The 27,987-nt window shown below is 46.8% G+C and overlaps 1 protein-coding gene across 4 annotated transcripts in view; it reads left to right on the top strand.

Annotated features, from left to right (window-relative positions):
- The window catches only part of pard3ba (par-3 family cell polarity regulator beta a), a 112,091-nt gene that overhangs the window by 54,527 nt on the left and 29,577 nt on the right, over nucleotides 1-27,987 (top strand). For 2 of the 4 annotated variants that reach the window (XM_035535116.2, XM_081701099.1), the window contains 6 exons: nucleotides 1,895-1,994; nucleotides 3,716-3,836; nucleotides 4,655-4,773; nucleotides 9,913-9,957; nucleotides 16,768-16,983; nucleotides 18,030-18,216. In XM_035535116.2, coding sequence (XP_035391009.1) covers nucleotides 1,895-1,994; nucleotides 3,716-3,836; nucleotides 4,655-4,773; nucleotides 9,913-9,957; nucleotides 16,768-16,983; nucleotides 18,030-18,216 — 788 coding nt within the window. The remainder of the gene's footprint in view (nucleotides 1-1,894; nucleotides 1,995-3,715; nucleotides 3,837-4,654; nucleotides 4,774-9,912; nucleotides 9,958-16,767; nucleotides 16,984-18,029; nucleotides 18,217-27,987) is intronic. The other 2 variants (XM_035535117.2, XM_081701098.1) reach the window with 2 other exon arrangements.

Here is a 27,987-nt window from a genome sequence, read left to right as displayed (position 1 = left end):
CTTGGGCCCCCCCCAGCCCAGCACTACTGCGTCCTGATTAAGACTTGGAACCACGCCGCCTTCGGGGATGACCTTTGGTGGGGCACATCGGGGATTCCCTTCAGCACTGGGACATCAAATCAAAATGGGGCACCCGAGAGTGAACACCTCGGGCGGTGAGGGACATCTCACTGCCAGTGAAATGGACGCATGAGGAAAACCTTTTACACTCGTCACCTTTAGATGGGGCCAACCATCAACCGTGTGTGTGTGTGTGTGTGTGTGTGCACGAGCGAGAGAGAGAGAGTGTGTACCTTCATTGCACGCGCTCCCTGTCAGGCTCCTGATCAGAGCCAAAGCCTGAGACACGTCTGAGAAGCAGCAGCCAGCTGATCTGAGAAGTGCGACTCCACCACACTCCCCTCGCCGTCTGTCTCGCTCTCTCTCTCAGTAAAACGAGGGGAAAAGCTTTTGTTCCAGCCTGTGCGGATCTACACACCCGCGCGCACGTCGGAGAGGGAGAGATTTGAAAGGCGCGACATATGTAAAGAGCCTTCATCTCCTCTAATGACATCCCGCCACCTGAGAATGCTCCTCTATCGCTCCTCTCTGTCTCCCTCTCTCCTCCTCATCTCCTTCTCTCTCACTGCCTTGCTGAACAGAATATTTCGAGGTCTTTGATATGGTGATATCCTAATACCTTTTATGCTCATTCAGCTGTCTCTGTATGCGGGCTTTTGTGCACAATAGAGCGTGTGTGTGTGTGTGTGTACAAATGTGAGTGTGCACGTGTGAGTCTGTGTGCGCGCGTGGGTGTGTGTGTGCATGCGCATGAGAGCGCACGTGAGAGTGTGTGCGCGCATGACAGTGTGTGCGTGTGTGTGTGTGTATGTGTGTGCAGTATGACAGACGGCGGCGGGCTCTCCTGCTGGGTGCCCTGTACCAGATCTGGCAGCTGCACGTTCCCCCGGCCTTTGCGGGGCTTCGCTCCTCTTCATCGTGCCTCGTCTTTATCGCGCCGCGCCTGTGACTTGGCCAGCGTTGCCCCACAGGGTGCTGGGGGTTCCGCGCCGCGCTGGATCCAGATCCGATCTCTGCCTTGACAATCCGCCATCTGCATTTTGACCCTCTCGCGCTCATGGAGTTAGTCTCCGCAATTAACCTTGAAGTGGCAGACTTTCACGATTGGACAGTTTGTTTTTTGGGTTTTTTTTCCCTTTCTTTTTCTGTCTAATCTAAAATGGAGGTGGCCACAACATGAATTAAATAAACACAGAAAGAACGTGACAGAGGGCTCTTTATGTGAGGATCTGTTGGGGCAAGAATCTACCCTAACTTTTGAAACTTTTTTTTTTTTTTTTCCACGGGTGAAACCTTGCTTTTTGGGAGATCTCATTTGCTCGTGGCCAGCAGGATTTGACACCGCTGTGTCCTGCTGTCCTGTGTCCCGCGGAGGGCGTCTCGTCTGGCCTCATCTCATCTCGTCTCGTCTCTTCTCATCTCATGTGCTTTGTGTGCGAAGTCCAGAAGAGTGCTAGCAGAAGGCAGTTCCCGGTCCCTGGTGCTCACGCCGCCGCTCCGGTTTGATTTCCGTTCTCCCCCTGGCCGGTCCCACACCGCTCTGTATGTGCTGCGTCCGGCTGTCTTGCGCCCTCCTGAGTCTCGCGCACTTTGTTTGGGAAGTCCAGAAGCATGCTGGCAGAAAGAAGGCTCGAGTCTTTGGTATTCATGTCGTTTCAGCTCGGCTGTGGGTCGGTTACTTTGCCGTGACTTCACTGATTCCTAAGCAATGTAACAGCCACTCTTCTGGAATTACTGTAACTATCACTGTTCTGTAATTACCATATCTGCAACTCTTCTCTAATTGCCACAACTTTAACTTTTCTGTAAACACCGTGACCTTTCCCCACTGCAGGACAGAGAGAGCCCGCCCATCAAACACGCCAACAGCAGCCAGACCAATGAGGTCTCGCGTCCCCAAATGGTGGCCAATAGCATCTATCAGCGTGGCCCAGGTAAGAGAAGAGCTTCTGCCAACACACAGGCTAAACGGTTCTCTCAGACTGGGTGGCAGAATGTGATGTTTTAAGTCAAGTTCATGCACTTTTTGCCTCGTTGCAACTTTTGTGGTTGTTCTTATTGAAGTTTAAACAACAGCCTTAAACAATTCCTCACACAGACGTAGTTATGGCAAGAGCTGTAGTAATAAAAAATGACACATTCTAGTAGAAAAGACCATTTCAGAGGTTATGATTTAAAAATGAGCATTTTGCAGGCTGAAAATATTGCATAGTGTGCAACAGAAATGTGAAAATGTAAAATTCAGAAAATATCTGTTTTTTTGTTGTCTGTTCTGAGGTTTAATCTTTTTTTTTTTTTTTTTTTTTTTTTTTTTTAACACCAAAAAAAATATATGCATATACTGGACTAAATAATGCTTCCTTTTGCTAAACATTAAGCACTTAAACTTATTCAAGTTGGATGTGAGCCCGTCTCACTAAGGAGGGGTGGAGAGGGCGGAGGTGATGGGGGAACGTTGGTGGGGAGGCGCAGTGACAGTTTTTCTTCTTTTTCCCCCTATTATTTTTTTCTCCTCGCTTCGCTTTTATGCAGCCAGACCTGACCTTGAAATCATTAGGCTGATGAAATGGATTCTAAGTGGGCTGCATTTGCATACGCGCAATTGTGCGCCCGCCCGCTCGCGGATAACGAACCGTTTTTTAAATTCCCCCGCTCCTCCGGCTCCGTCGCTCGGCTCTCTCCAGAGAGCGCCCGCCGCAACGCAAAGCCGCTTCCCTACGTTCTCCCCGAAAAGCTGGGAGGGGGCAAGGGGGGGGATAAAGGAATTGTTTTTTCCCATTACAGTCCCTCGTCCGTCAAAAGTAACTCGCTGCGCTTTGTGCGGTGTGGCGGGGGTGGATTTGAAGTGTCTTGCGTTGCATTCCGCGGCAGTGATCCTTTGTATTTGATCATAAAGCGGTAGTTTATACTGAGATGCAGATAAATACTTTAAGCAGACTTTGCAGTTCTGGAATTGCACAGTGCCAAGCGCAATAACTAAAGACAGAAAGTGACATACAAGGCAGCGTCTGCTAAATGCTGCATTATGACACTGCATTCTCCGTAGGTCAGCTTGTAAAAACACATTTTTCACACAAACACACCCTGAAAATGACATTTGATGTTAACCTTTATAAATATATTTGTGCAAGTATTTGTGTAAAACAATATACACAACAGAGAAATAAAGAATTTTGCTTTAGCATTCATCACTTCTTTGGCTGTGAGCCCCTAGCCCCTTTTATAGAAGAAATTCATTGTTTGAGTGTGTATGTGCGAGAATGTGTTTGTGTGCGCGCATGTGTGGTTATTTTATTAAGCAATAAACCTTGTGATGTTGAGAGGTGCTATATTGATTGATAATCCAAGAAGGACCCTGCTTAGCTCTCTGATCATTTTGTGTGTGTGTGCATGTGTGCGTGTGTGTGTGCATGTGTGTGCGCGTGTGTGCGCGTGTGTGTGTGCGTGTGTGTGTGCGTGCGTGTGCGTGTGCGTGCGTGTGTGTGCGTGCGTGCGTGTGTGTGTGCATACACGTTCGTCGGTGAATGTGTGCGTGTCAGACATGCAAAGTAAACCTTGTACTGCTTTCACAGTGCTTTGTGCTATTTATCTTGGATATGACGTGTGCATATGTGTGTGTGTGTGTGTGTGTGTGTGTGTGGTGATGTCTTAACAGGTCCCACCTTTCATTCTAATGGGAGGCACAGGGTGTATGAGGAAGAGGATGATGGTGATTTTCCACCTGCAGACACAATGGAAACGTACGTCAACTCCCAGCAGTATCAACCTCAGCGCAGGTCGGCCACATGTCTCACTTCCCTATAATTCTCCACACCTTTGTTCATTTCCAACACGATTCGAGAGCTAGGGAGAACCTAATGTGGTGAACTGATCTGTTAGTGTTGCGGTTTAGTCTAAGAATGGGCTTCATGTGGCCCTGTGGGCAGATGATCCTGTAGCTCTGGATTATACTCTGGATATAGAGCCGAGATCAGACCAGAGCAGCGCTGCTCGGGGGAGATCTGATGACACACGATGTGTCTGAGAGCTGTTCATTTTAACACTGAAAGATGCCAGTGCACACATGTCTGAGAGCTGTGTGGGGGTGTATGTGTGTGTTTGTGTGTCTGCGTGTGGGAGGGTGTGTGTTTATGTGTCTGCATGTGGGAGTGTGTTTATAAAGTTCACGTCTGAACTGCCATCTGGACCATCCGAGCCAACTGGACCAGACTTGGCTGAGTGATGCGACGCTGAAATCCCAAATCCCACTGCACCGGCTCTGTCTCGGAGTTCATCAGGAATGAATCACTGATGGACTTTTAGAATAGGTTGGGGCTTTGTTGTAGGGTGGAGTTTTTTTTGAGAGTGTGGTTTTGTTATGGGGTGGAGTTTTGTTGAGGGTGTGGTTTTGTTATGGGGTGGAGTTTTGTTATAGGGTGGGGTTTTATGATAGGGTGGGATTTTATAGTAGGGTGAGGCTTGGGTGAAGGAGTGGGGATTTATAGTAGAGTGGGCTGGCTTAGTTTCATGCAAACAGCAGTATGACGCGAAAGGTGAAAGCATTGCTGAGACACTGGCACTAAGACCCACTGCGCTGTCGTGTTGGTCTCTGTAGGGGGGATTGGGAGCCGGTCTCTGCACAGAGCGATCCTACCCATCAGCACCATCAGCCTCAGCAGGCCTATGCACCACTAAAGCCCCCTGCAGCGATGGTCTCCAGGAGCCTGGACCTGGGTAATGGCACGCGCACTCATACAAACGCATGCATGCACACACAAAAAAAACACACTTGCCATTGAATTTGGCTAGATGTCAACACCTGCCGTTATGTCATCATTTATAGACTGTGTACCTTTAGCTAGCGTGTCCTGACCACTAACTTGCACGTCCTGACTGTGCGCCACTAGCGTGTCCTGACCACTAACTAGCATGTCCTGACTGTGCGCCAGTAGCATGCCCTGACCATTAATAGGGTGTCCTGACTCTGCGCCACTAGTTTGTCCTGACCACTAACTAGCATGTCCTGACTGGGCGGCACTAACATAGGACTGGCCATCGGCTCTCCTCACAGGAGGCCGTGTGCTGTCCACCCTGAACGGACTGTCACTTCGTTGCGGTTTTCTTCCATGGCGTCCCTGCACCCCCTCATCCTCAGCGTTCGTGTCTGCTTCGTCCCTTCATCTTTTATATCCTGCTGTTTCTCCCTTTGTCTTTTGTTCTTTACATCTTCATATTTCTCACATGTTTTACCAACAGATGGATTTCCTCCTTTATTTGTTCTTTTCTGAAGTTTTTTTTCCCCTTCTTTCCTTTTCCCTCAACCGCCGTCTCGCGTTCGGCTTTGTCTGCCCTGTGGCGGTCTGTCCTTCCGTCCTGTAAAGCTCTCAATCAGCTCAGAATTGAACGTTGTCTCAAAATGATGTGACTCGGAGAGAAATGAATGGAGAACCCCCTCGCCACCGCCTGTGCAGAGAAAGACGATTTGACCCCATGACCCTGCACACATTGGATACCCGGGAGCTCGCAGCTCTGCCCCTGAACCTTTGTTTGTTTTTGACTGAGTCACTCTGCTTCGCCGACGACTTTCGTGTTTGTGAATGGGACCAAAAAAAGCTGAAATTGCAAAATGCCAGTCTCATATTTTGATCGTTGCTAATGAAACCACACAGTTTTCAGCATGTAAGCAAAATCTGGACAATGTTCAGATATGCTTTTTGACTAATAACTAGATTGATCTTGGCAAAACGTGGCTTGTATTAACTTACTCTGCAGTGAATTTCTAATAGACTACACTGTGAATTTATATAAATTTATGTAAACTTTCTGTATATTTAGTCCCTGATAGACTCCTCTGTCCGATAAAAGACCCATGCTGATTGGCTGAGCCTAGGCTGAAAGAAACACCCTGAATAAGATGGAGGTTATGGGGTGGATGCTTGCCTTTAGCTTTTCTACTAATAGAGGTGTTCTTGGTTTAACCAGTAACTTTCTCAGTTATGCTAATGAGCAGAATGCTAAGTCTCATGATGTGCTACAACAGATTAGACATGTTTGGTTTCTAGATGAAGACATATTCACAGACACCACTATATTTTATTCACATGTCCAATAATCTCTGTATCACTGGATTAATTCCTAAATCTTGCAGTCTCTTGCTTAATCTCTTAATTCTTGGCACTTAATTTGGAACAGCTATAAATTCCTAATTTCCAGGATTAAGTTAACCTGCAAGTTGTACTTTTAACTTGAATCTAAAAAGTACACTACATCACAAGATCTGGTCCAGATCCATGTTTATGATCCAGATGTTTGTGAAACAGTAACAATTTTTAATCCATGTGCGTTTGTGTGTTGACGTCGCTTGTTCTGGGGCCAACCCGGCTCGGTTCTGGGAGACGCGGCGGAGCTGGCGTCAGATAGCAGGTCAGGCGACGATGCCGCCGTGTGGGACCGCGCACGTGTGACATGGACGTCAGTAGCGACATGCAGCATTCGCTTTCGCTTCTACGCGCGTCTGCTGGCGTAGAAGCAGCTGCCAGGCTAATGGACTAGTAATCAGGCCATTTAAAGAACCCGTGATGGCTTTTAATGGATAATCTTTGTTAGTTCATCTAATAACCAGATGGGCATATTAGACAAATGTGGTTGGCAGGGACTCCCGATTGGAGGACCGGATTAGTAACTGCACCGCAAACAATGAAATCACATCTGACTTGTCAATACAATACATATCTATAGATTACAGGATAATACAATACACATCTAAAGATTACAGGATAACAACTCATGGAATAGCCTAAATTTAAATTCTGGCTAAGATGTTGAACAGCGTTTTGTCATTCTATCACATTTGAAAAAAGACTTGCTGTAGTCCATGGTACGTTTTGAACATTTAATGCCGGACACGTTCGTTTTCCCACGTCTTTTTGGAGTCTGGCCAGTTTCACATCAAAACCTTCAGCGTGAAGCGGCGCTAATCGTAGCAGGGAACACGTCAGGACTTACAGCGGGAGGCATGTGATTTTCTCAGACCCTCCTGGTTTGGAGGCAGGAGGTGAAGCCAGGCCGAAGGACGAGGGTGGGAACGGAAGATGGCACGCAGGCGGAGGGTCAGGACCAGAGGACGGTGGGATGGCGCGAAAAGTCTGGTCCATGTGGGGCGGGGTTCCTGACCGCTCTGCTGTGCCGGTCCGAAGGTGACCTGCCGCGAGTAGATGTATGCACGCAGTCCTGCAGACGGGGCATCGGGCTTCGGTAAGAGTGGGCAATCACAGTGGTGTGGGCTGCACGTTATCCTCCTGCCTACAGAGGATTTCTGCTGCTCGCACTGACTTTGCGATTTTAAATATGCGTTAAGGGTGTGGATGTGTGTGTGTGTGTGTGTGTGTGTGTGTGTGTGTGTGTGTGTGTGTGTGTGTGTGTGTGAGTGAGTGAGTGAGTGAGTATGTCATGCATTGCTGACCATAGACAATCCAGATTGTCAAGCATCCAGAGCCAAAATAATTTATCACTCTTTTTTTAGACAGCTTCCCTCCCTGTCCTTCCTTGCTGTACACACACACACACACACACACACACACACACACAGGTCCTTGTCTCCACTGGGTGTCTCCTTTTCCCTGCCCACTCTTATTGCTCTGGCAGAGGGAGAAAGAGCTCATAAAAAATGCACAGGATTATTTAAGAGAAATTGTGGTGTAATGAAAGAGGAGGATTGTGTCCGGCAGTGCGGGTGCCAGTGACAACAGCTGCTCCTCCTTCTCAGCCTGTGGATTAGAGTCCACACACACACACACACACACACACACACCACACACACCACACACACACACACACACACGGCTTCACCTGCCTCCCTTACACACACACACACACACACACACACACACACACACACACAGCCTCACCCAGTCTCTCTGTGTGTCTCACACACACACACACACACACATACGGCTTCACCTGCCTCCCTTACACACACACACACAGACTCACCCAGTCTCTCTATGTGTGTCTCACACACACACACACACACACACACACACACACACACACACACACACACACAAACACACATGGCTTCACCTGCCTCCCTTACATACACACACACACATACGGCTTCACCTGCCTCTCTCACACACATGCGCACACGGCTTCACCTGCCTCCCTTACACACACACACACACACACACACACACACACACACCCATACACACACACACACACCCATACACACACAAGTCCTCACCCATCCAAATACACGCACACGCACAACCTCACTCTGCCTCTCTCCCTCAGATACACACACATCTTCACCAAAACACACACACACGGCCTTGCTTTGCCTTTCTCTCTTACACGCGCACACACACACACACGGCCTCTGGTAACCCTCTACAGGGCTCTGCTGTAGGTGCCTTGAATGTGTTACATTATCTTACACAGATGTATTCTCTCAGATTTCCTTTCCTGTGGGTCAGCTCGCGTTCACGTGTGTGTATGTGTGCATTTGTGGGGGAGAGGTGGTTGTGTGTTGTGTAGCTTGACCTGTTTCTTTATATGAATGTTTTTAGGGGTCTGCCACAGTGTAAGTAAAATCTAATGAGATCGTGTGTGTGTGTGTGTGTGTGTGTGTGTGTGTGTGTGAGGACGCAGATGTTCTCAGCTGTACAGAAAGAAACTGATCCTGCAAAGCTCTGTCTAATTAAAAGGACGTCTGGCTACTTACCAGGGAGGAGGGAGGAGGGAAAGAGGGAGGGAGGGAGGGAGAGAGAGAGAGAGAGAGAGAGAGAGAGAGAGAGAGAGAGAGAGAGAGAGAGAGAGAGAGAGAGAGAGAGAGAGAGAGAGAGAGAGAGAGAGAGAGAGAGAGAGAGAGAGAGAGAGAGAGAGAGAGAGAGAGAGAGAGAGAGAGAGAGAGACGGAGGGCGGTTGCTCCATATTAGGATGTTTATTGCAGGGAGGAGACCCCCCAACACACACGCTTGTGTCATCACCCACACTCTGCGCTCTGTGACTCTCCTAACACTGCTGTCTTCACACTCTACCATGTCCTTGTTTTTCTTTCTCCTTCCCACTGAGCGCTCGCTGGTAGCACAGACCACGAGCACACACGTCCCAATCCATCGTGACGAGCACACGTCACGCCCAGAACCACGGAGCCGTTACCCGCCATGACAGCAATCCGTTGCATCTGCATGACACATGGACAAAAAAGTTCCCTCCACTTCACAGAGAACTGCTGCTCTTGTTCTACAGAGGTCAAATGCTGCACTCAGACTGTTGTGTTGTGTGAACACACACACACACACACACACACACACCTGCGGCCACACCCAGTCATGTACAAACCTACAGCCGTGCAAATTCACGTCTCGCACCCCTATGTATACACTCGCACATGCTTATGCGCACCCCCCCCCCCCCCCCAGCCAATCTGACGAACTGCAAACACATGCATCCGATTCCTGAAGGCACGTCACGTCCAGAATAAACAGAACCCTAACTGCCATGATTAATTGGACCAAAGTTCCCTCCATCACCCTCAAAGCCGTTGATACAGTCTGTGGTGGTGTTATCAGACATGGCCTCATCCTTATACAGGCCATCAGACTTGCTATCCGACTTGGTCTCATCCTTGTACAGCGTACCGCACTGCAAATACACTCAGTTCTTATGCGTTTGGTATGCTTTAAATGCAAATTAATTGCCTACTCACTTATGGGCCTTCTCGACGCCTTCTCGACTGCTGCCTGATGGTGTAACTCTGTAACTGCTGATTGTTCGTGCGTGCGTGTGTGTGTGCGTGTGTTGGGGGCGGGGGAGGCATTTTTAATCTACGATCAAACATCAGCTCATTGGAATCTGTCTGTGTTTCAGTGACGGACGTGAGGAACGTGGGTGCTGTGCCCGCACAGAGGCCAGGTGAGTGCACGTGCAGGACGCGCACATGCATGCATGCACACTCAAACGTAGATGTATGCAAACAAATGCATGCACACGCAAACACACACACAAACACATGCATGTACACATGCACGCACACAGCCATACATGCACTTTTTGTATATCGCTGTGTTTATAGATGTTTTGCACGCGCATGCACACACATGCGTGTACAACACACACACACACACACACACACACACACACACACACACACACACGCACGCACGCACAGACATTCTTGTATCACTATCTTTATGGATGTTTTTCACTGATCCATGCACTAGTTCAGTTAAATATAGCCAGGAGTCCACCCTCAACCTTCACCTCCACATCCGTCAACGAGAGGAAATAGAACCATCTCCCCCATGTAGCCCACTGTAACACGCACACAGCAGAGCCCTCAGCCCAGGGTTTCCTTCAACTAAATCACACCACACACACACACACACACACACACACACACACACACACACACACACACACACATACACGCACACACACACACACACCACAGACACACCACGCACACACACACCACACACACACACCACACACACACACACACACACACACACACAGACGCACATACATCCGCACACACACACACACCCCACACAGACGCACATACATCCGCACACACACACACACACACACACACACCACACAGACGCACATACATCCGCACACACACACACCACAGACACACATACACGCCCACAGACAACACACACACACACACACACACACCACAGATAACACACACACCCCCCACACAGACACACACACCCCCCACACAGACACACGCGTGCACACCCCCCCCACACAGACACACGCGTGCGCACACACACCCCACACAGATACACGCGTGCGCACCCCCCCACACACACAGACACATGCGTGCGTGCACACCCCACACATACACATACATGCGCACACACACACCACAGACGCGCACACACGCACCACAGACGCACACACCCACACACATGCGCGCACACACACACACCCCACACACAAACACACGCGTGCGCACACATCCCCCACACATACACATACATGCGTGTGCACACACAGATACACACACCACAGACGCGCGCACGCACACACACACACCACAGACACACACACACACACCACAGACGCACACACACCACTGACACATATATACACGCGCGTGCACACACACACACACACCAGATGCGTGCACACACACACCATACACACATCACACACACACACACACACCACTGACACACATATACACACACACACACACACACACCATACACACACACCACTGACGCACATACACACACACACACCACTGACACGCATACACATACACACACACACACACACACACACACCTCTGACCCTGACACACACACACACACACACCTCTGACACACAAACACACACACACACACACACACACACCTCTGATCCACACACACACACACACCTCTGACACACACACACACACACACACACACCACAGACACACCACAGGAACACATATATACACACACACACACACGCATATATACACACACCACTGACACGCATATACATACACACTGACACACACACACCTCTGACCCACACACACTTCTGACACACACACACACACACACACACACACCACTGACACACACAGTGAATTTGCATCTCCTCCTTCACTCTGATGATAAACAGCACATTATACCCAATGAAACCTAGTTAGGCCTCCCCCATCGGGCTGATCTGGGATCAGATAGGCGATCACAAGATGAGTCTCTCTGCGCCGTTATTAGCTGTAATCTGACTCCAGATCAGTGGGAACAAGCCACCATGGGTCTGGCTTGCCGCAGTGAGATGGAGATTAAGGCGGATTAGATTAAGATGGCCGCCTCCCATTTGTTGCCTGTCACTTGAGGTGAGGGAGAAAGAGGGTTGCTGTGGGTGATTGAATTAGCAGAGCTGAGGGAAACACACACACACACACACACACACACACACACACACACACACACAAGCAAAGAAAGTAAAGAGGCAGGATGTACATTATATATACAGCATATACATAACAGCACATGAGTATCAAAACCTGGGTACACCCCCCCCCCAAAAAAAAAAACAACAAACACCCCCACAAACACATCCACACACACACACACTAAACTGCTAAAACCCAGACACACGTACATTAACCCAACCCCACACACTAATTTTACAGCCACACACTTCAGAAATCAAGTTGCGGCCTCTCGTGCGTCCGAGGCTCGAGCGCCGTCTCTCCGTCTCGTGCTCCGAAGTCAGGCCCGATGGGCCGTACGTGAGCGCCGTGGCTTATTGGAGTTGGGGAGATACAGACGTGAAAAGCGATGAGTATTGACGGGCCACAGACTGCTTTGCTGACACGGTCTCCCTCCCACTACGCCCCAAGAACACTTTCCCCGCCCCCAAGGCAGCGAGTCCTGCCCCCCAGCACTCGGAGCTCTTCCCCCTTCCCCCCGAGCAGGCAGTCGTTCCTTTCTCCTGCCCATGCCAAAGGTTTCTCCGTGCATTCCAGCATATTTCATTACGAGGATGGCCTTCAAGAGATGGCGCCCTCCCGGTTTAATCTCGCTAAAACCTCCTCGGGAGCGTCAGCCAGTGCTGCTACTACAGCACTCTATCATCCCTCTCTCCCTCTCTCCTTCTCCCTCCCTCTCTCTTCCTTTCTTTCTCTGTCTCTCCCTCTCTTCCCTTCCATCCTTCGCTTTTCCTGTAAATTTCACATAGTTGGCATTTTCCCCTTTGATTCCCTGTTTGTCAAATTCACGCTGTTCCATTTCCTTTTGAAATTGTTGTGTTCCAACCTTCGGTCTTGAAGAAAGTTTCTCACAGATGACTTATACTGAATCATGTGAACACTTATCAAGGAAAATGAGATTGTAACGTTTTATACACGCATCTATATACTCAGAATAAATACATTTATGGTCAATGGAAAACATGCCCTAAATTTACACACACATTAATGATAAAACTTTCAAAAGGATTTGAATTCTTCTTTTTATTTTTATTTTTAAATAAATAGGCACCAGAGGAAAGTTTGTCTCTTGCCTACTGAAGTCAAATGTCTTAAGCACAAAAATAATCTGCACTTCAGTTCCTACCCAGAACATGAGAGAATGCTGCTTATTCTATATACATTATCTATATACGTTATGTTTCTTATTCTATATACGTTATCTATATACGTTACGTGTCTTATTCTATATACGTTATCTATATACGTTACGTATCTTATTCTATATGCGTTATCTATATTATCTATATACGTTACGTGTCTTATTCTATATGCGTTATCTATATTATCTATATACGTTACGTGTCTTATTCTATATGCGTTATCTATATACGTTACGTGTCTTATTCTATATGCGTTATCTATATACGTTACGTGTCTTATTCTATATGCGTTATCTATATACGTTACGTGTCTTATTCTATATGCGTTATCTATATACGTTACGTGTCTTATTCTATATGCGTTATCTATATACGTTACGTGTCTTATTCTATATGCGTTATCTATATACGTTACGTGTCTTATTCTATATGCGTTATCTATATACGTTACGTGTCTTATTCTATATGCGTTATCTATATACGTTACGTGTCTTATTCTATATATGTTATCTATATACGTTACGTGTCTTATTCTATATGCGTTATCTATATACGTTACGTGTCTTAGCCTATATACGTGATCTATATACGTTACGTGTCTTATCCTATATGCGTTATCTATATACGTTCCGTGTCTTATTCTATATACGTTATCTATGTGTTACATGTCTTATTCTATATACATTATCTATATACGTTACGTGTCTTATTCTATATACATTATATACGTTACGTGTCTTATTCTATATACGTTATCTATATATGTTACGTGTCTTATCCTATATACGTTATCTATATACGTTACGTGTCTTATTCTATATACATTATCTATATACGTTACGTGTCTTATTCTATATACATTATCTATATACGTTACGTGTCTTATTCTATATACGTTATCTATATACGTTACGTGTCTTATTCTATATACATTATCTATATGTTACGTGTCTTATTCAATATATGTTACGTGTCTTATTCTATATACATTATATACGTTACGTGTCTTATTCTATATACATTATCTATATACATTATAATATTTCTTGTTCTATATACATTATAATTCTTGTTCTATATACAGTAAACATTTCATATTCTATATACATGACATATTTCTGAGCCTACAGGCATTACCTTAAAAGGCACCCTTGGTACAGAGTAGCGGGTGTCTCAGGCATGACTGCGTGCGCAAAATCACATGCGCACATAGACACGCGCACACAGACACAGGGACATACAAGCACAGGCATGTGCAAAGACACACAAATGTGCACAAGCGCACACAGAGAGTAGTGTGCCTGAGCACATCCACACACGCACGCGCACACACACACAAACACTCTGCTTTGTTACATTACCATATAAGGCTTCTAGTGAACTTTTATTATAATGTAGGCAAGACCTACTAATAAAATATAAATTTAATTCTCTAAAACTCTGTTTTGTGTGGTGGAGGGCATATATGCATGCACGCGCGCGCACACACAATGTTCCTGCCATAAATGTCCACTGCTCTTGAGTGAGGCCCTGTAAAGGCTCAAAGTGACAATGCAGAGTGAGTCCCACCACTGGGCGGAGGCAGCGTGACCCACTGGGCGGAGGCAGCGTGACCCACTGGGAGGAGGCAGCGTGACCCACGGGCGGAAGCAGCCGACCCAACGGTCCACTGGGAGCTTGCACTGCCTTGCGCAACGCCCTCCACACCGTTACCAACAGCTGAAAAAATGACTTTCCACAGATGTCCTTCAAGGTTAAAACGCTTGCAGTAGTCACCATAACACAGTCCGTGTTAACACCACATTATGTCATGTTATTTGAATTTGACTGTTTACAGCCATTTTACAGTTGATGTAACAAATATTGTTATTCATTTTCTCCAGCTTTTCTGACCTTCCACTTTAAATAAGGCGCTCTTGAGTAATCAGTATCGACTGAAATGATTTTGATCGGTTATAAACTAAAAAAAAGTTTTTGGCAGTGACTCTGAGGGGCTTTTTTGTTTCATTTTGTTTCATTGCGCACATGCATATGCGCGCACACACACACACACACACACACACACACACACACACACACACACACACACACACACAGAGCAAGGCGGTGGGCATGCCTTTCAGGCCCTCTCAAACAGTGCTCTACCTCTTTTTATCCCTCGTTTCTGTCTCCCACCAAGCACTGTTCTTCCTACAGACTGGCCCTGAAGCTGTGTGTGTGTGTGTGTGTGTGTGTGTGGTTGGCTGTTTGCTTGTTTTGTCTCATTATTTTTCCCTTCTGTGATAATGACAGTGTACAGATATCTGTCTGCCAAAGAGAGATTGCCAATTAAGGAGAGTTTGACAATTATCAAATGTTTCTCAAAAATGACACTCCTTATTCTCGCTTTCTCACTCTCTCTCTCTCTCTCACACACACACACACACACACACACACACACACACACACACACACACCTGAGTCCATCTGTTTGTCATTTCTGCAACGCTGCAACAGGAAGACTCATTTTGACGAGGAGGGAATTCATGAACAGAACCATAATCAGACCTGTCCTTAAACCCAGAATGTTTGGAATCAATTTTATGTATATTTACCCGCCATAGTAGGCTATTTCATATATAACATATTCATAATTAGTGTATGTTTTGTTTCAACATGATTTGTATACATAGCAAATGCCTAAGGTATGCCAACATGCCTTACTACATTCTTTATAGGAACACTGTTTGCCATAGGAATACTGGTTGCCACTGTAAGCTAAATTTAGCAGAGTTTAGCTTTGAAGCCTGCAGGGCTAAGCACACACCCTGACAGGATTCTCCCAAGGTCTGTGCTGTGTGTTGGTAATTCCATTGAAAGTCCTGCTGTGCTGTGAACATATTTTTGGTTTAGGATAACAAATTAGGTTAAGGTGAGCCTAATGAGTGTAGAATCGTTTCCTGCAGAGTACACTACATGATCACAATCAGGAATACACAGCTATAGGGTACACACACACACACACACACACACACACACACACACACACACACACACACACCAAGCATGGCTAAAAGCTTCTTAATTGTATCAGACTGCAGGTAGACCACAGTAATTAGTGTAACACGCACCCCGACTCTCTGAGAAAATCATTTTCACCTGGACATTGCCAGGTCACACCGCACCACCCCAAACGTCATTCCCTCCATCCAGATGCACAGAGGTGCTCGGCGAAGTCCGAGCTGAGCGCGATTAGCAGCGCCGGTGGGCAGAATCCTGCTTTCAGGAAGCCCCGGGTTCCCGTGTGGCCCTTGTTTTTATGCCCCAGGCGAGTGGGAACCGGGTCAGGCTGCGCGTTTGCGTCCTGAAGGGCCCCGTTTTCCGTCTTCTGTCTCTTCCTCCCTCACCGTGCCTTTCTCTCACCTCCTCTCCTCCCTCTTTTTCCTGGGGCTTCCTGTCCTGCTCCTTCTTCCTCCTCCTCCTCCTCCTCCTCCAGCATCGCTCGGTCCTGCTCCTCCTTCCCGTCCCACGTCTGTCCGCTCTTTCCCGTTGCTCCTTCCTCTTCCTTGACTCTCATCTGTGGTGCTTCCTGACGCCTGAAAAAACTGAAACACTTTTAAGAAGTTTTGACCCCAAGCCTGTCCCCCACAGCATTCTCCAGCTCCAGTGACCCGCCGCTGGGCCCTGCCCTGGGCCTCCACAAGTCCAGCTCGTTGGAGAGCCTGCAGACGGCGGTGGAGGAAGCGGGGCGCAGAGGACCCACCTACCGACGCCCCCCCGGTCGCATGGTGCGCGGCCGCACCTACAACATGAGCTTCCGCCAGGCCATCGACAAGTCTTACGACGGCCCCTCTGAGCCCGAGGACGGTAAGCCAAGGAAGCCTTCGCTAACGCGTCACCAGACCAGCGCACGCCAGGTGTAAAATCGTTTCTCAAATCAGGTGTGACATACGCCGTGTAAAGAGTGCGACGTTAGCTCAGCGGCTAAGTTCGATTACGGTAGCATTATTTAAAACGGCAACAAAATATTCACTGCATACGACCCATTAATGAAAACCGTATGCAGTGAATACCAAACATGACACACCACTGTGGACTTGAACAAAAGTATAAAAAGCTGTGCCAGACATATGGTTAGCGTTAGCACAAGTTTACGCCGCACTAACATTCTCAGACGGCGCTCCAAAGCGCACATCCTTTGGCTCGCTCTAATTACGCACCACTTCACACTCGGCTTGCTTCGGATCCCAGAAAGCCTTGCATCTTTTGGCTGCATTTAGGAGAGAGCATGTCCTCAAGAGCACCATTCTGTGTAACATTTGGACCAGGGCTGAGTTCGGGGTCAGGGGCGCGGACTAACCGGAAGACTCCTCTCCCACTGAACCCAAGCGGACTTGATCACTAAGTCAGCAGCTTTTAAACAGAAATGATCCACACACCTGCGAAGGCAAGGAGATTGTCAGCGATATTGGGTTGGGGTGGAGTGGGGTGGGGTAGCGAGAGAGGGAGACCGAGAGAGCACAAGAGTATAGCACTGTGTGCTCTGAGCTTTCAGGCCCATAATAAAGTCGTGCAGCGTCTAAAAGCTCGAGCCAAAAACCTGCCCCGATTAATGGAAGTGGCTGGTGCAGGCCTGCTTGGAAGCTGGCCCTCACCTCAGACACCGCTGCTCACGCTCCCGGCGAATCCGTCTCCGTGACTTCCTGGCTGTTCCCGAAGGTTTGCGGCATGGTGCTTTATTCCCTTGCCACTGGTGCGCTGCTCTCCCGGTTGCCGCCGTGAGCAAGGACGGGCGGAGCGATCCGCTGCCTGTTTTTCCACGCGACGTGGGTGGCCGCGGTTTTTGAATTCCCGAGGTCCCTCCCTTACCTACCACGTCCAACCTGTCGTATCTGTCCTCCGCGGCCGCGTAGATTACTCCGACGACAGCTCCGGCAGGGACACCCCTGCCAGCGGCTCCTCCCGGCAGGAGCTCGAGGACGGTGCCAAGGAGAAGAAGAGGACCAGGAAGAAGAAAGAGAAGAAGACCAAAGCCAAGAAGAAGGAGGACGCCGAGGACCCTGAGAAGAGGACGAAGAAGAAGGGGTTCACCCTCCTGAGGTAAGACACTAGACACCATATAAGCTTAGAACAGTCGACAAATATTTGGGTGGTTTACTTAAGTAGGCCTGGAAGCTTTGCAAAAAACCCCCAAAAAACAAACCTCCATTTCTTTCTCTTCAAGCAATAGTGGCTGACCCAAAGCCGGAGGTTTTTTTTTTGTTTTGTTTTTTGGCTATGACGATGTCATAGCAGTCGGCTTTTTGCGGTCACCGATGCAGAGACGTCGAGGAAAGATGAGCATATCAGTATGATGTAACCCTTAAGGCAGGCCCATGCTTTTTCACATGCACGGAAAGCCTGTTAAGCACATGCTAACCGTATATTTTAGGCTCTTACAACCACAAGTATTTGTGGTGAATTATACAAAAAAATGGAAATGGGCTTAGGACCGCCTTACCGCACTGTTCCTAGCATCCGTTAACTGGGTAAATGTTTATTCAGTATCTTTTCAGCCATTTGTCTGAAAGGACCTGCGTAGTTAAATTGGTGGGCCGCTGTGTGTTTTAAAGCAAGGTAAATTGGTTCACCAAACGGTGAAGGTTTGAGCATGGCCATGAATTCTGGCTTGGCTAGTGCAGCCCTGGCGCTTGTTAATGTAACCATATTAGCCAGCATTGCGTATTGAGTACATGTCTCCAAAAAAAAAAAAAAGATTTGGTAGAAGTGGAGTAAGCTGCTGTTGACATCTCATTTAACGCTTTGAATCTGTTCTTGATGATCACATAACCATAGTGAAATGAGTAGCAAACTAAGCTCACATTGATTGTATCTGTTTTGGTTAATGAGGCAGTACTTTGAGATGGAAAAAAAATGTCAAAACCCATCCCACACGAGGATGTGTTTTGGGAACACAAAGCCCGATCCCTGAGCAGACCATCCATGGGTCCAGTTGGCCGTGGGTCATCGCTAAAATGGAAATCCACTGGTCACATCTTAAAAGCACTGCATGCTGTTTTTTCCTCTCACTAAATCTTGCTAGATCTGACCACGTTATGCCTTTAATTTGCATCTTTAAACCCTGTAATCAGCGATTTGTGCTCGCTGTTCTTGTGGAATGGGTAATGTTGTCCCTGACGCCCAATGACTGTGCTTCGCACACGCCACGTTTTCTAAAGGCAGCACTTCCACTGTGAGCGGCATCTCTCAAGGCTTTGCGGTTGCGCTCTTTCTATCAACTGATTCCATTTTCGGGAGGCCCAGAATCAATTAAGTAAAAATTATTTGCGGTTTCGGGGGGTAGCGGTGGCTATTTCTGGAGGGCGCTCCCGAGATGCCTCTGGCGGCAAGGGTCCGGGCCGACCTCAGCACACGCAGAGGGCATGAGCGAGTGCTCCTGGCTGAGATTAGGGAGGATCCCCCCGGGCAGCGACGTGCTGAGGCCCACCGGTAATTACCATGTCATGGCAATTAAAGACGCAGCAACATGTATGGCTTCTGCTCCCTCAGGCTCTGATTGGGCGACTTATCAAGTCCTGGCTGAAGGTTTGCCCCTCCCCTCCAACTTTTGCCTTGGGTCAGTCTTCTTCATGAGGGATGAAATGGTCTCCTGGTACCTGGACCGCGATGCTGTGTGTGTGTTTGTGTGTGTGTGTGTGTGTGTGTGTGTGTGTGTGTGTGTGTGTGTGTGAGAGTGTGTGTGTGTGAGAGTGTGTGTGTGTGTATGTGTGTGCGCGCGCACTCTTGTTTTCTTCTTCGTTAGTATCTAGCAGTGTCTGAGAACTACGCATGTCTCTGAACAGTAAGTCATTTCAGGAAATAATGGACTATCCAGCAGGTTAGTTTCCAAAATCGAATGTCCTCATCCCGGAAGTGCGTGGCCTCGCGCTGGACCGTGGCAGGAGGCCGCCCGCTGCTCTCCCGTTCCTTCTGCCGCGCTTCCGTCCTGAGCGCCCGTCCCTGCTTCGCTTGGGCCTTTTCTGGTCCAGCTGCCAGGATCCCTTCATGAGGACAGCACGCGCAGCCAAACGCTGGCACTTACCCAACACACATGAGTGATGAAAATGATTTCCACTCCACGCCAAAAATAAACCCCCTGCCTTCAAAAACTGGCGTTTGTATCGCTGGCGGTCTCATTACTGAATGTGAAATAGGATGTAATAAGCATATTGCAGTGGACTCATCCTCTATGCTCATGTTTTTGTTTTTTTCTTCAGTATGTAGGGGCAAAGGCATCCAATGACAACCATACGACGCTATTTCATGGAGCGCGAGACGATGGGTAACGACGCGGCAGAATAAACTGGAACGTGTCATTTCCCCCTCTCTCTCTCTTTTTTTTTCCATTTCCTCTTTGAAGGGGCATAAACGCCGGCAGCAAATGTCGATGTTTGGGAGGTGGAGGCCTCTCTCGCTCCCCTTCTCCCTTCTCTCCCTCTTTCTGTCTCTCCCTCTCCCTCCGACTGACTCTTATGCCCAGACTGGACTTCTGATGACATTCCAGTAACGCACCCTGCACCCACGTTGCATCCTACGCGTTGTGCTTGCATGGTGTTTTAGGTCTTGCTTATAATCGAGATCAGGCATTTTTGCACACGCCTGTTGTTCCAGATGACTTTGTTGCTTTAGAGTTATATTATATTATCTTATATTATCTTATATTATAATATTATATTATCTGCACCTATTCTAGATTTGAGCAATTAGCTATGACAGATAGTCAGAGTGCTGTAACGTCTGAGGTGGCCATATGAAGTCTTGTGTCTATTAAGCTGTGGAAATGTGGAGGTTTTTTGAACTGGTTGAACTGGCATAATGGAGGACTCATAAACGGGTGTTGTTAGAAACGGGTGTTGAAATAATGACCACGTAAGTCTTGCGGTAAACTGTTCCGGTTCAAACCAATGCTGGGAGAACGCACTTTTCCGCAACTCCAACCTTCCCTCTGATCCTGCTGTCATGGACTGGCCGGCAGGGAAAAAAAAACACACGTTCATCTGGCTTTGTTGTTGTTGTTTTGCTTGTTTGTTTGGTTTTTTTTCCCGAAATCCATCTGCTGCGACGCACCGGTTCGGAGCGAGGCCGACTCTGGCTCACGCTCAAGCCTGTTAGCGCAGCCGTTCTGCTTCCTCTTGGGATCTGTCGGGATCATGTCATACGAGAAGACTCCAGTTCAGCCTGCCTGGGAAACCTGTCTCGCTCGCAGCATATCGCAGGGTGCTGGGGCGGATTACGTCACCCAGCTCATTTACACGCACTCTGACGGCTCTGACAGTAATCTGCGACCGGCTGAAACGGAGATGATACTATAATTTACTTAATTTAGCTTCTTTCTGCCGTTTTTAACACTTTGCAAGGAAATGCACCACATTTCTGTGAACTTCATGATGCTTGAATGTCACTCGGTTGAGTTTGTGACGGGCTTGACAGGAACGTCATACAGGCGACTGCCTCAAATGTTGCAGACTTGAACTATCTCACTTACTTTAGTCATGACAGAGTTTATTTGACTTGTTTACTTCACACTTTCAAAGCACTTGGTTTGGTCTCCAAGTCGTAGATGAGATACAGAGCTGCGCTGAGTGAATGTTTCTTTGGTACGAATGCTGGCGATACATGTGGTGTTGTTGAACTGATACGGGCTCTTCTCTTCCTCTTATGTTTCTGGTGGCACGCCTTGAAACGCTTGGGTTTGAGATCTTCCTTTCATAACTGTTTAAGTCTGTAACTAAGGCATCATATCGGCCAAACCAATAGCGCTTAAGCTCAAAGCAGACTCAGCAATCAAACAGAACATCATGATGATGTTGGCAGCTGTTTGGCTGTGGAATTTTCAGTGGCAGGGGATGAAACAATAACAACAACAATAAAAAGAAGTGTGAATGCAAAAGAACATTCTGGAGCTCTCATGCAGGTACCACACAGACGAGACCATCATCTGGGTTTGTTGGTTTCCGGACCTTAGACTTTGAAGATTCGGGTAGAGATAAAGGCCTCTTTTGACTGTTAACCCCGATGGCACTGCCTTAATCCTGGTCCCCACATGCCAAGCTCGGACAGGGATTTCTGCCCCATGGAGATGTCTGAACAGCGGCGTGAGTTAGAGTGCCCCCTGATGCAGCTCACGAAAGCCATAATAACCACTTCCTCGTGCCGACCAGGTGTATAACAGCTCTGTGTGGGCTCTTGTATATCCGTGACCTTTGGGATGTCGAACCTGCTGCAGTATTTGACAGCGCGTGACCTTGAATTTCAGCATCTGAGCTGTGGAGCACGTGGCCTGGATTGTTCTCCGCAGGTGTTCAAATCAAAGTAATCGTGCAAATTGGCACCCGAACGAACAAGGTGTGTTTTTGGGTGAAGGTAGGTTATTTAGATTAGCATTAAAAGCCCCTTTAAACTTGAAGCTATATTGTATTTGGGGGTTGGCCTTTGAATGAGACTTTGTGGGGACAGAGGTGATTGTGTACTGAGAGTAATTGTGTGTGTGTGTGTGTGTGTGTGTGTGTATACTAAAAACGTGAGTACACACAAACATACACGCTAGGAAGTGTACTTAAAATGAGAAATTTTCGCACATTGTGTTTTTGCACATTCACTGTAATCCTGTTTTGATAGTGGAGGTGAATGCGCAGGTTTTGTTGTTTTTCATGTCGCTACTGTCAAAGCTATGTATTTTTTAAAAACGGCTGCTTCGTTGTAGAAGAATTTTCCCATTTGAGAAATTCTAAAACTGTTAATGCTATCAGTCTGCACAGCCTGGGTGAGACTGATTATTAAAACATTTTCTCAAATTATCCCCCATCCAGCCACGATTTCCTCATTTAGTTGCGCAGATGTGTTCTGTCAATCAAGCATCACTGGATAAAATGCATATTCAAATTCAAGGCAAATGCACTTATGAATATTTATGAGACCAGGCAAACTTAATTGGTCATGGCAGGCCATCTCCTCAGTGTTTGTTTGTCAAAGATGGTTCATTAGGTTTTATATATAAGACTTACTGGTTGTGACATGTGTTTTAAAGGGCTTTAATGTAGTTGTGAGTCATTTTATATACATTACAAATGAGGGATTGGACTTTTAGACATGTAAAACTATATCTATGATTTTGTACATCTGTAGTCTACATTAGATGCAGCATTCAAGTCTGGCAAATCTGTTTTTGTTTTTTTTTCTCTACTACTTATTAAGCTAGTAGTGTCTCTTCAGCTGTCTCTTCACACTTGGACTGAATGATGCATTATAGTTTTTTGAGTAACTATATATATTTTGATGGGTTTCTGTGTTGTTAAATCCTGCTTGCTTTATGTTGTGTTACTGTTTCTTTCATCTTTTCTGACATTGCGCTATGTTCTGCTAGAAGCTTTAGTGTGTATAGTACAGAATTAATCATAATGTGTGAACAGTTCAGTGTTTGGATGTAGTCCCGCTGCCACTTCCATAATGAAAACCAGTGCGGTTTGGAACTTTCACTGTGAGGCCACAGTTCTTCGCTTACAGGAAGCCTAGCTGTTTCCTGCTCAAGACTAAAATTGTCAATCTTGATTCTTGAACAGGGCAAAAACTGCCTTGCTTTTTCACAGATGTGCCACTATGTTAGTCCCGGTGACACTATTTTAGCCCTGGTGAAACTATTTTAGACCATGTGAAAGCCCTGGTTCTGTGTTGCTTCAGCCATGGTCTTTTTAGAACTATTGCTGAATGTTTTTTTTTGTTTTGTTTTGTTTTTCCCCAAACGTTAGTTTTCTGTGATTTAGATTGTCAAGAATATTGCATTTTCCCCTCAAAGATGTCTTGTCATCTTTTGATCTGCTCATCTTAAATGGAATTAATTTTTTCCTTCCTTTTTTTCTATGCACGTGCAACACTGCTTAATTAGTTCCCATCTAAAAAAATGTCCCTGTTGGCTTTGAGAAATGGATATAGAATGTTACAATCAACACCCCCCCCCCCCCACCAATAAAACAAAAAACAAAACAATTGGGGGGGGACCCACCACGTGGGATGAGTGGTTGATGAATGTAGTCCATGTGAATGTGAGAGACTGACACATGGGTCCAGCTCTGGCTGACAGCTGTGGGCTGTCATACTGACTGCTATTGTGTCACTGTCAGCTGTACTGCCGGTGGAGTTTGATGGATGGGCTCTTTGTTGGAGATGACATCTCTAACTTAGATGCGTACGCCACTCCGTCTCCTAACAAGACTCGGGCACAGTGGCTTGCTGGGGGAATTAGAACCCCGGGCAAGGAGTGTCTTCCGTAGCTTGCGGGACTTCCGGAGAATTCCATCTCATTCTGTGTGAGGATCTTTTTGACTTCCGTATCGATGGCAAAGCCAGTGTTTTGTTCCCTACGCTTGCCTTCAAGTGCTGGTCAGTATGTGTACTTATGTACGTCTCTGTAAGTGTTAGTGTATCCCAGGAAGTAGGAACATATTACAGTATACAGCTGGGTGGTGGCCCATCTAAGACCGTTAAATCATCTCCACTATGCACACATTTGTATCAGTTAACCTGCTTTGGTGCATTTCACTGAGAGATCTTCTAGGTACAATGCAAAGCCTCTTGAGCTCTGATTTTAAGTGCCAAAGTGAGATTGAAGGAAAGTTTGGCTTGTCTATCATTAATTCAAAAATAATCCAGACCTGACCTGACACATTTTTCCACTTGGATAAAGAAAAAAAAAAAGATTGTTAATGATGCCCTTAAAGGGTGTAATGGGTCCGTTTCAAACTGCTGGAGGATATGGGAGGATTTCTTGACCTAACCCAGTTTCATCTGTCAGTCACACCAGTTGCTTAGCGATGTGGTAAGAAGAACATCTAAGAGGCTACATCTTTGTACTGATAAGGTAAAGGTCCTGGCCAATAAAGAGCTCAGAATAAGAGAAAATATTAAGACAAAGGTCACTGGTGTAATATTATTGGTGGAAAAGCAGTCGGTGCTTATTCTTTATGTTTTTCTAAAGAACATAACTCTGATCAGTTATGTATTTCAGGTAATTCTGTAAGATGATCTGTGTTTGTTTGAGGAGAGTCTGAAGGGAGTTTGAGGGTGTGTCATGGTATTTTTGCTGTTCTTAGAATTGCATTCTTCTGGACTGAGATTGATTGATGTAATTACTGGGATGTGCTCGAGTCACTGCTTCCTCCAGCTTGGGTGTGGGTGTGTGTTTGTGGGTGTGGGTGTGGGTGTGTGTGTGTGGGGGTGTGTGTGTGTGTGTGTGTGTGTGTGTGTGTGTGTGTGTGGAGGCACTAAAACTTGCAGTGAAAGAATCCAAAGAAACCTAGAGAAGCCCTTTGCTTACACAGCGGATGAAAGACTTCTGTCCCAAGCGTCCTGTTTCTCTGAAAACCTTGTGCACTTCACTGCAATTTTGACTGCCTCTACATCTTTCCTACGTCTTTCCTGCAGTTACACCCTGGAATCATCATCTTCTATATGAGAATATACATATATTTACCTGTCTAGTCCAACGATCTCCCGCCCACGCACCGCTTTCCAGCTGCTGCAGCTAATTATTGTTTTGCAAATGTAATCCCTGAGACCCAGTCTTTTTCCATCCTCAGATCTCACATTCACCTTTGTGTTGTGCCTTTTTCGCCAATAGGAGACTTGGCCTTTATTTTCAGACTCTCCGAAGCCCTCAGAGGTTTCGGAGAAAAGCAGCAGAGCCATCTTGTGATAAAGCCGTCGCTTTCTGAGATTAATGCCTTCCTTAGCTGTATCCATCCCACCCCACCCCCAATTTTTTTTTGATGCGAGCTCATTCCTTGGGAGTTCTCGCTTTCTCCCCCCCCCCCATCCTTTGAACCCACCCCCCACCCCCAAAAAATAATAATCAAAAGGCAGTTTAGCTGGGTTTCCTAACAAAAGCCATCTAAAAAGAAGTGTTCTTTGCACATTCTAAGCACGAGGGAGACTGCAGAAAGTGCGTATCTGACTACCGCGTGAGACGATTAAGCCGAAAGGCAAGGCCACGTGCCTGCACGCTGGTCAGAGACTTCTCCTACTTTCAGTTTTTTTGGTTTTGTTCCCCCCCTCCCGACTAACTGAAAACAAGGCTCCTGGTCCCAGTGGAAGATGGCCCCTGACGTTCTCCCACGCTGCACAGCACAAACGTACGGTGTGTCTTTCAGCTCAGGAGTGGCTCTTTATGCAGACCTTGGGGGTCTTGCTAATGAGCACCCCACTGATGCCATCTCATTATCTGGAATACTCCTAATGTTCTGCGGCCTTCAGGTTTGTGTGCGCGCATGTGTGTTTGTGTATGTGTGTGTTGCATCTTAATCTAGTCTTTTTAGCCAATTGGCCAGGCAGTCCTGGGTGTACGTGTAGAAAGTCACCTCAGAACTGCTTCTGACTCCGTTCCTCATATCCAAGCCATTCCGCCAGATTGTGAATCGGCTCAGTAAGTGACAGGCTACCAGTTGCGATTAATCTGCTGTTCTTGTCTTCTTCGTATGAACATGTTCACTGCATATCCTTATTTAAAATGATCTCGGAGTTCTTTTCATCACGCACACATTCCACTTAAACAAGCTCTCTAAGATGACATTCTTCAAACAGCTCTTTCCATTTGCTTTTACTGTACTGACCTCCACATCCCTTAAACCAAGCAACATGATTACCTTTGCTGGTCTTGTGCGATTTATTTTGGCATCCTGTTTCCTTAGACTACTCTTTCGTAGACTACTTAAGATAATGTTTCATATTCCTTTGGTACATTTGTTCATATTATTTAACCGTGTTATTTTTTGTTTTTATCTCGGTGGAGATTGTAAATAATTATATTTTTACGTCAGAGGGTTTCATTAATAGTTGTTTCAGTGGGTTGTAAAATGTTACTTTTGGTGTAGGCATTTTCACTTCAAAAAAATCAGTTGCAGTTTGAGTTTGAATGGTGTTCTTGCTGGTATCACTGAAAACCCATGACAGCAAAACCCTTTCACGGAACTTCAGAGTAGAGCTACAAACATGTCCAGCCCTAACTGAGGCCAACATGTTGGATGGATGCGTGTTGGATCGAATCATTTCTCAGGGCTAAGAAAGCATACAAGAGTGAGCATGCAGTCCCTTTAAGAAGGCGCCGTGCTTTCTCTTGACATGTAAGCTTTGCCTCGTTTCTGATACGCTTTCCTCTTCATGTATAGGCATGGTAGGTTTTAGTACAAGCTAAGGGAGCACATGTAGCTAGAAGCGTGCAGGAGTTAAAACCTTTGAGCACTGCCACCGTCTCTGGATTTCCATGACTTGCACACGAGCGAGGCAGCTGAGAGCATGTGTGTGAGGAAGCAGGGGAGCTTCCGCTCGTGACGGGTCCACCTCATTACGTGCATCCAGTTAAACTGCACCCAGCTGTAAGGGTTGGAGACTTTAATGTATGCACACATAACGATCAGTTTTGCGCTGCCGCTAGCACGCACGCGCCCACACACATCCCACGGAGCTAGTTGTCTATCGGCAGGAGCCTTTGGGTGTGGGGGATTCGGTTTACACCAAACACTCCCACCATGCTTAGATCGATAAATCACCAACATCGGCAAATAAGGATTTGCTAATGTTGAGGCCAGCGGAGGGTGGGGGTGGTATTTTAAAATGTACCTGGATAATTAACAGGAATGTTTGTGTACTTAGGTAATGCAAAACCTTTAATGTCAGTGTGTCTAATAATTGTGATCATAAGCAAATGGGGCATAAATTGGTTGTAATGGGTATTACGCAGTTACCATGCCAACTCCGTAATGCCTCACAGGTTCCTCTGCGCACTCCCTCATGGATGCGTCTGTGCTTTTCCTACTAACAAGCACAAGGTTTCCCAAACCCATG

Source organism: Electrophorus electricus, chromosome 18 (genome assembly GCF_041902795.1).
Source record: "Electrophorus electricus isolate QZ-2024a chromosome 18, ASM4190279v1, whole genome shotgun sequence".
NCBI classification, from domain to species: domain Eukaryota; kingdom Metazoa; phylum Chordata; class Actinopteri; order Gymnotiformes; family Gymnotidae; genus Electrophorus; species Electrophorus electricus.
Note: the sequence above shows the minus strand (reverse complement) of the source record. Positions and strands in the feature narration are given on the sequence as shown.